The 12204-nt window shown below is 31.6% G+C and overlaps 1 protein-coding gene across 5 annotated transcripts in view; it reads right to left on the reverse strand.

Moving 5' to 3' along the window:
* LOC143223603 (uncharacterized) overlaps nt 1-12204 on the reverse strand; it is a 237980-nt gene that overhangs the window by 181458 nt on the left and 44318 nt on the right. For all 5 annotated transcript variants that reach the window (XR_013012976.1, XM_076451759.1, XM_076451757.1 and 2 more), the window contains 4 exons: nt 9581-9707; nt 8157-8277; nt 5244-5329; nt 4876-5057 (listed from right to left, as the gene is read on the reverse strand). Coding sequence is in view for 4 of the 5 variants with exons in the window: in XM_076451759.1 (XP_076307874.1) it covers nt 4876-5057; nt 5244-5329; nt 8157-8277; nt 9581-9707 (516 nt within the window). In the remaining variant the exon portion in view is untranslated. The remainder of the gene's footprint in view (nt 1-4875; nt 5058-5243; nt 5330-8156; nt 8278-9580; nt 9708-12204) is intronic.

The following is a 12204-nucleotide window of genomic DNA, read 5'->3' on the forward strand; positions in this document are numbered from 1 at the left end:
TAGACTTTACATTTTATTAATTTCTTTAAATTCATTGAACTACAAATATCTTTAAAGTTCAAACTGATACAAATAAACTTCCAATTTTCATAAATTGCTTCAACTGATTCCTTCACTTTATACATGTATGAAAAACTACACCTTACAGACAGACCTGACTTTATGAATTCTTTAATTATATTATTTACGACAGCAGTCCCAATGTAAACTATTTTGTCATCTCCAGACAAGTTTGCAGTCACCTATCCCCCCCTCTTCAATTACTTTCAACTGTGCAACAAAACAAGACTGAACTAAAATAAAATGCATGCAATTATATTTGTTTATCAAACGTCACAGTAACAGTGATTAACTATGCCAATTCCAAAGTTTACAGTTATGGAAACTTCACTTTCTTTGCTTTCATTGAAGCTTCAAATCCAATTTTTTCAGCTTTATGCTCAACTAAAATTGTTTCCAGTTCAACAATCATTATTTTTGTTAAGGTTGGTCTTGGGATTTGCTCAAAAGTTCTTTCTCTACCAGCAGAATCTGCAGTGCAATGGAGTATTTGAAAAATAGCAAAATTAATTCATTTTTGCACATGTATACAAATACATTTTTCAGGATCATTTTAGTCACTCTCCATAAAACAATGTGGAAATGATCATACACTTTTATCGTACTGATATGAGTTGGCTAACCATCTGATAAACCAAAATCAAATCATCAAACAATTCTGTTGTACCAACATCAGTTACCATAGTATCTGGTTAATCAATTTCAAACCGTCATACAAGTCTGTTGTACCAACATCAATTACCATAGTATCTGATAAATCAATATCAAACCATCACACAGTCTGTTGTACCAGCATTTGGTGCTTGAGCATCTGATGAACCAAAGTGGAGCTCCACAAAGAGTTTTAATTAATTTTCTTTAAGTTTATCTTTAAAAGGTAAGCAATACAGTGTAAGAAATTTAATAAGTGTTGGCACTTTTATATTAAAGAGATTGGCCTTCAATCTTTACCGAGTTAAAATAAATTCATCACTATTGTCTCCTTTTTCTATGATTAATTATTTTGCAAGGATGATACTACATAGCAAGTTATGCTATACCATAAGATTGGACACAGAATTTAATATATTAGCAGTAATATTATTTGCTCTGAAATTTTGTTTTTTTAAACTCTGGTTCCTCCATATTGTAGTAAAGCAGAATTTGCAAACTATTTTTAGAAGTATCTGTTTGTACAAAACCTGTTTTTTTATTGTGCCACTACACCAGGAATCATGAGTTGTTACTGATAAAATATATAGCACCTGGAAAAAGATTTAACCCAAAAATTGTAGATGGAACAGTTAATAAATTTACAAATGTGACAATAATATTTTAAGGTATCACACTGAAACCAAGTTATGATAGAATTAAAAAGGAATGTTTAATATTACCATATATTCCTTCTAACTACTATTTTTTTTTAAACAACAAATGTTTTACTCTATATTTAAACTGGTTAACAGTACAAAATAAACTTTGTACAGTAGTGAAGATAATGTACAATTAATTGATAAACGTGAAATTTATAAAACTGAATGAGAATGTGGAAGCATCTATATAGGACAAACAAAACATCATTTAAAATATCATGTAGCCAAACATAAGAGTTGTATAAAAAAAATGAAAAACAAAGAATTTGACTATCGCAAAATATGTAAGCAAATCACAACATAACACATAATAAAAAAAACAATTGTATTGGTTCAATCTACAGGTAATACAGCAACTAATATTTGAAAAGTACTGGAAATAATAGAACCTAAAAAGAATTTTGAATTGTTAAGTAGAAATGAAGGTCTTGTGAATATTTGTCTGCAAAAGTGGTAAGACCTGTTCTGATATTTATACGTAAATGTGAAATTAAAGACAGATCATGTTATATTTAAGAAAATATAAAATGTGAAATTCGTAGCATGCAATGTCACTCTTTAAGAAGACATGTGACACATCAAAACATGCAGAATCATTATTTTGAAATGGTTTTAATTGTGTATCGACTTTAATGGTGTATATTTATTATTTTAACACAAAAGCTGATATAAATATATACACACACACACACACACACACACACATATCCTGAAAGTGTTGTCATATGCAATATACCCTGGGGCATCATATATTTTTCACAAGTACATAAACAGAATCAGTTCTACTTTTAACAAGTTGCCGAGTGACATCACAGTCAACTGTAAAAAATGAAGTAACAATATTAACAATGATGAGTTGAAGTTTCAGGTACACGTGTGTTTTGAAAAGAGCCAAAGAATATCACTGCTTCAGTGCAACATGTGGCTGTACCATTTAACATTATATTAATGTTGGTTCTTTTGCCATAGCCTTGGCCTCACAAGTCTTTCAGTGACAAAAATCTTAGAAAACACTCATTGATACCAACTCTAAAATGCTGTGATAAACTAAATAGTTCTTGCAATCCATTGTGTTCCCTAAGGTTTATGGACATAATACAATCAAGTAGCATGTGGCATTGTAGAAACAGTCAACAGTGTGGACCATGTTGGACAGCAACCGAGCAAGTTTCATTCTGGACATCCTTTCCAAAGTAGTTCTCTGGACTTACTGAATGATAATCATTATAAAATGTTCTTTCATGACAGAACTAAAGATGACTGAATGTTCAACAGATTTCAGGAACTTTACAGTTCTAGATTATTTCATGACTTACATGAAAAGTAATGCAATAACAATAAATCCTTCAATCTCAGTTTGTCAATGCTCTGTATCTAATTCAACAAGGCACAACTGTAAGGTTTATTTTCAGTCAAGATTCTGTCTTTTTACAATCTGAAATGCCTTCAGATTGCTTTTTTTTAATGTTGACTCAAAGATGCTTACAATTTGATCAATCAAAAATAAGCTTTATAGAAAATCTTAGAGAAAAAACAAAAACTCAACTGGATGCAACCAACTAGAGAACTCTTTGCATAAGTACTTCTTTACCATTTATAGTTCATCATAAATAATGACTTATTGCAAATTTTATTTTTTTTATTCTCTGGAATGTTCAATTACTGCAGTTCTTCTGGACCCATTTCTTCCGACAACTGCATAAGATTTGAGTCAATTATTTGCAATTTATATTGATCATCTGAGTCAAATACACATTTACGTTTCATTTTTCAAATGAGCCTTTCTTCTTTGGAATCATCTTCCTTATGATTGTGAAAAATTACTATTTAATCCATTTCTGAAGATGTGTAGTAAGAAGCTATTTTCCTTGTGAGTAGTCAAACAGGTCTGCTATTGATAGCAGATTCAACTGGGATATATGTGATATTTAATGGCTCAATTGAGTTCATTCACGTACGTGAAGAAAGAAGACTAGACAACTGTGACGTAATGAGGAAAATCTTTATCTCTACGATAAAACTAAAAGAAAGTTCAGAATGCAAATTGAATCACAGTTGATACTTCTATTGAGGTATGTTTAGTCTCACAGTTTTCACTCTCTCTGTAGAACTAAAACACGGGTCTCAAAATAGTATCTTTATATAATAATCTTTAACAGAATTGCAATAAGGAAATTAACAGCTAAACACATTGTTTTTGTCAACATGAAAACAGCTTCACCTTGTGATCTTTGTTCTCTGACAACACTGGTGCCTAAAATACACAGATTTCACCAAATTTCACTAGTGAAGTATATTACAGTCACTGATCCTTTCAACATAGACAATATCAGTTAAAATTTCTTGTTCTTATGAAAGTTTCTTCACTTTATTTCAATGTCCCATTACAAAATACTTAGAAAACACTCCTTTGATTTTCTTCTACTTTCCTTTTCTAACAGTGACAAAAATTACAGTGCCTTCTAAATTTTTAACTTTACTGTTTTAACCACTTTTGAATGATGACCCTTTAAAATGTCACTTGGTTCTTGCATTTTGCAGAAGATTACAGAATAATTTTATTATTCCTGAATTACAAAACATTCTACTTCACATAGGTAAATCTTAGAATTTGTTTTTTCAGAAATTTCCACTTAAATGTATTTTAAATATTTTTATTTCTGCGCATTTCTTGAAAAGAAAGAAACTGTACACAGAAATTGATATGAACACTTCCTCACCAGTCTCTTATTGGTATCTTGCCCAGATGTGTATAATTAGAGGAAATAAAAGAATATACATCTTAAATGTACAACAACCTTTGCAAGTTAGTTCAATGATAAAATTATTTTTACTCCCCTTTACTTTGCTGCCATTTGTCTGTACTCTGACCCAGTACAAGGTCATGGACAACAACATATCCAATAACTTTGACCCCGTATAAGACAAGGAGTAATGAACAACTAGAGCACACAAATAGACTTCAGATTTTCAACAATCTATATAACTGCATTATCTGCTTTCAGAACAGTGGATTTCAGATGTGTATGATCCTCACCTGCTAAGTCTTAAAACTCTGTTACCCAGCACTAAAATTTGTATGATAAATCAAGATTTTTACTAGCATTCTCCCTTGAAAGCAATTATAGTTGCACTGCCTAAAACACACATGAAATATTAATCTACCGCCTTGATTACTTTACATTCTTAAATAATGGGTTGGGTTTTTTACTACTCAGGGAGAATAATATCCTATTAATAGATAAGTAAAAAAATAGAAGAGTACAGAAACAACTGGATTACAAAATGAAAACTGTAAATATTAGATATATCAGAACAAAAAACATCAAGTCTCTGTGCTTAGAAAATAGGAAGCAATCATTGTACTTACTAAGGAATTTTCATATTAATTTTATTAAAAATTTCCAAACCAAAAGCTCCTTAAAGAAAAGCCTTTATCTGAATCAAACCATGAGTAACTTACAGGTCTACCAATATCTAATTCCTCCTGAACAACAACACTCTCAGCTTCTGTTTCGACTGAATTTGAACTGAATCCAACACATCTGTCTGAAAGCAACAGTTCCTCATTTTGTTGATGGAGTTTTGTTAACTCTACTGCAACTTGTGCTCCAACACAGGCATTACTTTTCACCAGTGCAATATCTGGTTAAATCACTTTAAGGAAATGTGATAAAACTAAAACAAACATGAATCATAAGAATGGTTAAGAAGTGATAAAAAAGGTTCCCATGAGACATACATTACAAATGTCAATTTATTTTACCAAACTCTGTATTGTGAGGTAAAAAAGTCAAACAAAGAAAAAAAACAAACAGAAACAAAGGATACTAGCTTGAAGTGAAGTTCCATCCGTTAACTCATTCACTTTACTCAATATGAAAGGTGTGATATCTTTGCCACATATACGATTTTGTCTGGAAGTATAAAATTTTGGAATTAATGTTTTGACAACTTCAAGCAAACATACAAAACATCTCAAAAGAGTAAGACTTTTTAAGAAACAAATCTGTACTTGAAGTTAAAGAAGAATACATATTAAGGACTTTCTACAATTTATTTACATAAAAATTAAATGCAACCAATAGATGTATTTAATGGACTTAAGAAGCACACAATAACGTTTTATTTTTAGGTAGAACTATTACCTATCTTTTTGTCAGAGAATTGATTCTAACAGCAGTAAATTCATTTAAAAATAATGGGAATGTTCTGTATCTGACAACTTTATCTTAAGCGTAAAACATTGAGAATGCATAACTACAAAGAAATGAAAGAACTCTCTACTGTCACAAAGAAACAGAAAGCATAGAGTGCAAATTTGTAAAAACAGTATCACAGTCAATTATGATGGAGTGTCCGTAACTCTATAACTTTTTCTTCCTTGAGATTGATTTCTGTTGATGGTCTTCAAGTAAGAGTTTCTCTTCATAATCTCCTAGCAGAATTGACTCAAAGAAATACACCTCAATTCAACAGGTAATTCGTTTTTATTTTGTTTTTTGTCCAGTCCATTGTCTCACTTCATGATCTTTGTTTTAGCATTACCAAGTTATTCCATTTAGACAACAGCAACTCATCAAAAAAAGTGTGTAACAGTTTCAGTCATCTAAATCTGGGTGCTTTGTTACTACAATATCCTTTAAAGTAGAATAGACATTACTTACTATAGTGAACAAAGATACAAAACAACTGGAACAAAGTAAGCTTAAAATATTCCTGGATCACATTCTATCAGTTACATGATATAAAACAAACAGCCAAATATAATAAATGCAAGTTGCAAGTGTAAAACATTCCTATATATATATCACAATACCAGTGAATTCCAATATCTTTTCACAAGCCTTTGACTGAGGCTTCTTTAAATGGATACAGAATCTTCGTGAGCCAAACACTGCATGCAGCACACTTTAATTCAACTTGCTGAGGCAAACCATATCCTGCACAATGAATTAGCAGTCAATAGCTTACAAAACTGCTCTAATCATGCTGACATGTCAAAAAAACTAACCATCAGATCACAATATCTTCACTCCCAAAGATAGCATTCCATCCATACTAAACGAGTTTGCCATAGAGAAAATGTATTCTCATAAAAGTAATTATAAAAACATAGAAACACTGAAAGAAAGTGTGATAAAAACACTATTTCTTAAAATTAATAGATTAAGAAAGAAGTGGTTGGAACTCAGTATAAAAACCACTCTTAAACAGACTAATGTTGCTGCCTTTCATAATTCATCTTCCCTCATTAGTGTCTTGTGTCCGAAACTTGGAAACATTTCACACACTCCAGAGATATATTTTCTTTTACATCTGTGTCATAACCAAACTTTCTGTGAAATTCCCATTGCCTTCCTTCTATTACATGAAGTGTAAGGGTCTTACACAAAATGTTACTTACATTTCACTTTAAAAATAGTTGCTACTCTTGTAATAAAGTAAACTACCAGTTCTCAATACTTTTCCAATTTATTCTGACATTGATGATAAATATATATATACAAATCTTCAAATGGATCTCTTGCACAATACAGTGTCAAGCTTCTAATGATTAATTTGTTTGATAAGACTAAATGACCGTTTTAGAACATTTTAATAATTTTATCACTTACATGATGCTAATAGGTATCAGAGGCTTTAGGTCTAAAACTCACAAAAGTAATTAATAAGACTACCTCATTGAAAAATCTTAGTCTCTGATGAAACCAATCTCTGACATTGAGTATCTTCTAAAGAGTATTATAACTCTCTAACAAAATCATTCTTCTATTCAGTGTCTGCTATGTCAGTAAAATGGATATCATTAGTCTCTTTGGCAAAATTAATCTGTTACATTCAGTATCTTTTACATTAATAAAGTAAATATTACCACTCTCTCTAACAAAATCATTCTTCTATTCAGTGTCTCCTATGTCAATAAAAACACAGCCTTTCTTGTGCTTTTTTGTTGTAATTAAACTTCACCAGTTCCCTCCATATAATGTCTGTTTAATAAGTGTTTGAATCTCTTGTTTTAAACCTATCTTTATATATTTTTAGAGCATCACAAGAAACAGCCAAGTTGTTCTAAACAAAATGTTAAGTTTTATTGCACTTCTATGACACTAATCTCTAGTTTCATCTCAGCCGTGAAGGTATTAATCTTCTTAAAAACAATTCCTTAAGTTACAGATTTTAAGTTACAAGTTTTTAATTGCACTTTATACATTTTCTCTACAACTTGTGGAAGTTAAGTTAGTCATATAAAAATATTACAAGTTGTATTAACTAATCATATTAAGTGGTATTAAGTATTATAATCTATACATAACTAATTTTACAGTATTATAAAAGGTATAATATATAATCTAATGATCCATTATAAGCTGTAATAACCAATTTCATGGAGTATCGCAAGACGTCATAAATAATCTTACGAAATATTACTCCCACTGAAGTAGAAATTAATTTTAAATCTCATCTAAGCCAAAACAATTGTTTTCATAACAGCAGTCAATATAATGAGAAGGTGATACAACTAGGCTATAAATGTAGGTTTTCAAATTCAGCTTCAATACTACCATAGTTACAAATTTTATGAAACATCACTCCACAGCTGATCCATAGCTGATTTTATTTTGTTCTCTGTGACCTACAGTAATCATATCATCTACTTACTCACACAGAAGATTTGTTTTATGAGCTTTTGTAATTGTTGATTCCACAACATGTAACTTGTAGCAATGAAACATCACTCACTCTGCAATTCTAAGAGCTTCTTTAATTGCAGTTTCTACCATTTCCCCTTCTGCTGAATGTTCTTGAGATATTGGAACAGCAAGTAAAATGCCACTCTGTAGCTTTAGTTCATCTCTGGCTACTAACAGAAAAACAAAACCAAATCCAGCTTGAAATAATTACATTTTGTTTATTCATTTATGTGCATAATAGAACAAAACAAATGAAGAAGCTACTGGTAAATTAAAATTACTGGTACTTCCAATAATAAATCTAGACAAAAAATTAAAACAATCCATGATGAAAGTTCAACAGTGGTTATTTTAAAACTTCTTGATATCAACTGATGACAGATCCAATTGTGAAACATAAAAAAACATTAAACAATATTAATTCTCATTTCAAATTTATCTTATTTACTTCTTTCTTGTACTTTGTTATTTTATTACCAGTAGATATCAATGATACTCAACCTACAAGTTTCTAATCCCAAGTTATTGGTAACATCTCCACCCACCACTTAGATCTGTTTCCCTCCCATGACATCATTCATATTACAATTATACTATTTTACAATCTTAAGTTGGCCAGATGGTTAAGGCACTCGATTCGTAATTAGAGGGTTGCGGGTTTGAATCCCTGTCACACCAAACATGCTCGCCCTTTCAGCTGTGGGGGTGTTATAATGTGATGGTCAATCCCACTATTTGTTGGCAGTGGGTGGTGATGACTAGCTGCCTTCCCTCTAGTCTTACACTGCTAAATTAGGGATGGCTAGCACAGATAGCCCTTACATATCTTTGTTATAAATTCAAAACAAACCGAAACAACTTATCTTGAATCTTTTAGCATATGGAACTTTCTTGTCTGTTACATCACCCTACAGAAAATTATGTTTAAACTAAACTAGCCTACACACAAAAATAGTCCTGTTTAAACTAAAGGAGCTCTCACAAAAGAATTCTGTTTAAACTTAATAATTTTATCATCTCAGATTTTTACCTTTTCATTTAATTCTCTTACAGATCTTATGATATAATCCTAGTTATACTATAATAAAACAACTTAATATCTTGGGTATATTTCTTTTATTTGTTATTTCCACAACTGTTACCAGTATCACAAAAGAAAGTAAATTGTTGCTCTTATTCTTCACTGGTCATTTTTCTTATTTTACTATCCCTATGTCTTGAACCTAAGTAGTTCCAATCCAAGACCTATTTATTGCCACATTATGATTTTTGTTTAATTAACAACAACAGAAATGAATATATTCTAACTTTATAATTTACTTCTCAGATATAATCTTGTTATCTTAGTTTTACTTGTTTACCGATCTTTTTGTTCTCTCTTACTTATTTACCCAATAACGATCAATTACCACAAATAGAGCTTTTGTTAATAGCAAGACGTACAAAAGCAAATTCCAGATTGCATGTACTTACTAATTAGCTTTGCAGCTTCCTCAGGCGTTGTTACATTATAAGGAGCAAGAAATCCACTATCAGGTGCGAAAAATGCAGGAAAATTTCGAGAGGGTCCATAAGTGACCACACTAACCCCTAAGGTTTCCTGGATAGATTACACACAACGATGAAGAATAAGCTATCAAAACACACAGAGAAAAAGAACATGCAGAAGAATTAATGTAAAGCATGATGGGAAATGCTGTGTCATTTTCTGTTACTTTCACATGTCCTCCTGGGTTTAATAACCCAACTAATAAAAGAGCTTCATTATTCAATTATTTAACTAGGCTTGTACCTGTAACTTCAAAAACAAGAAGTCACAGTCTACTAACATCTTAGTATTATATTTTAAACCACTGCAGATGTTGAAGGACAGCTGTTGTTACTGATCTGTTGTTGGCCAAAAAAGCAGTAGCCAATGCATTTAATTATCTCGTTGTTACTGTGTGACTCCCCTTAAGCACTTGCACTGTATATCACATCATTCATGTACGAAGCACAAACAAAATGCACCGGAATTGGAGAAATTGGGTGCGAATATGCATAGATGTGTATATCGAAAATACATTTTCAGGTTAGGAAAATGTTAACTTCTAAGATGGTAACTTACCTTGACATACAGAATGGTTAGAATCATAGGGTGAATCAGTGGAAAGGTTAGTGCAAATTTAAGCCTAGATAAGTTTCCTTGAAAAAGCACCTGGAGGGAAAGTCCGTGGAGTATTACATCTAATTCAAAGATCCACAGGTGTGCCACTATTTACCTGATTTACCTATAAGACAGTGACACTTTATCTGAAAACTATTCCAAACCATATTATTATCTACCTTTTATAAATAGTCTGAAAATTTTATAAAAGGTATGGTAATAACTACTAGGACATAAAGAAAACAATTACAGAAGAATATGCAAAAATTATGGGTTAAAAGACTTAAGTTGGTAAATAACTATCACAAGAACATTGATATTGAGTGTTATATAGACAGTAAAGAGTAACTTAAACATTGTATTGTTGAGTGTTCAAGTAGGTCTAAAGGAAAGTCACAACATGGAGGTTGTTCAGTGTTATTAAAGCCAACACAAAACAGTCATGAAGACAATAAATTAGGAATGTCTTGGGTTTACAAAACAGAATACACATATAAAGTTATCACAGTGATGTTATATGGTTGTCCTTGATTGCTGAAGACAGTTCCAACATGAGGAATGCTGCCCCAGGAAAATAACAGCTACAAAAGTATCCCTACTTTGAGAAAAAGGGCCTAAAGCTAACATTTTCCTTAATTGAAAATCCATTTCTAATACCATATATATTTACCTCCTCACAAACTGATAACTATTATTTAACAGCATAGGTTTCTTCTTTTGCCCATCTATGTACTGGTCTGACGTTTTCTTGCTTGTTCCAGTCAAAATTTTATACCCCACTCAATTGCCCTCAGCAATATTCATCTCACAACCTTCTATACCTACATCAGTGCCCACTCATTCAGACAATGTTATTGCTTTTTCAAGAATGACACCATTCCAGTCTCCGAAACTGACTCTTAGTGGCGAGTAAGGGCAGGAGAGTGAAGTGAGGTAAGAATTATTGGAAATACATTTTCAGTTTAGAAAAATGTTAACTTCCAGAACATACTTACCTTCACACTGATAAGGTGAAGAGCAGTGAGGGAATTATCTATATATAAAACAAGTGCATAGATCATGAGTGTGTCAATAGAAGATTGGCACCATAGTGGGAGAACCACACTTCATCCAGAACAGGTATACTCTTCACCTGGAACTTAAGATCAAAAAAGAGGGGCTAAACTTAACTCAACCTGAGAGCTGAGCATCAAAACTGAACCAGTATTACCAGTAGGCTCCTAAGTAGGTACCATTTCTAGAGACATCTGAAAAAACATTCCAGGTGGGTGGCTTTAGCATTTTATGATACAAAGCAACTACGCTATCTGTGTCAAACATCTGGTAAAAAGTTGAAAGTAGTAAAATTTGTAAAAAAGTAATCAAGGTAATACAAAGCAAAGTTGAATTTTTGAATTAAAACATAAATGGTGTGAAATCAATATTTATATCCAGTGTACAACAGTAAGAGAAAAATTAAATTAATAATAGTTTAAAAGAATATTTTGTAGCATAAATTGAATGGTCATAACTTGCCAGGATGACTAATGGTAAGTACAAACATCAGTGTTAGTCACCTGAAGTTGGCCTCTCCAGTCCTGGTTTTGAGTTACTTGACGTTACAATCATTTTCTAATTTTGTATTGAACTAGTTGTTCTTCAAAAAGGAATCATAAAAAAGGTCTAATTTATGAATTAAAAACTTAAATAGTGTTAAAAAGGTCAATGGCCTTTAAAAAAATAAAAATATTTGTAAGGTGGACAGTGTCACCATCACCAATGACACTGTTCAACATTATGGGTAAACCTATGGACAGAACGTGTTTAAAATGGTACTGTCGTTGAGAGTTATAACGATTGCAAGACAGTAAAATGTGGCTTACTGTGACCTGAGTGTCACACAGAAAACACATTGGTGTATCAGTCTCAGATAAAAAAAATTAATGATGATTTAAAAAACTGTGACCAATAT

The sequence above is a fragment of the Tachypleus tridentatus genome, chromosome 8 (genome assembly GCF_004210375.1).
Source record: "Tachypleus tridentatus isolate NWPU-2018 chromosome 8, ASM421037v1, whole genome shotgun sequence".
In the NCBI taxonomy this organism is placed as follows: Eukaryota; Metazoa; Arthropoda; class Merostomata; order Xiphosura; family Limulidae; genus Tachypleus; species Tachypleus tridentatus.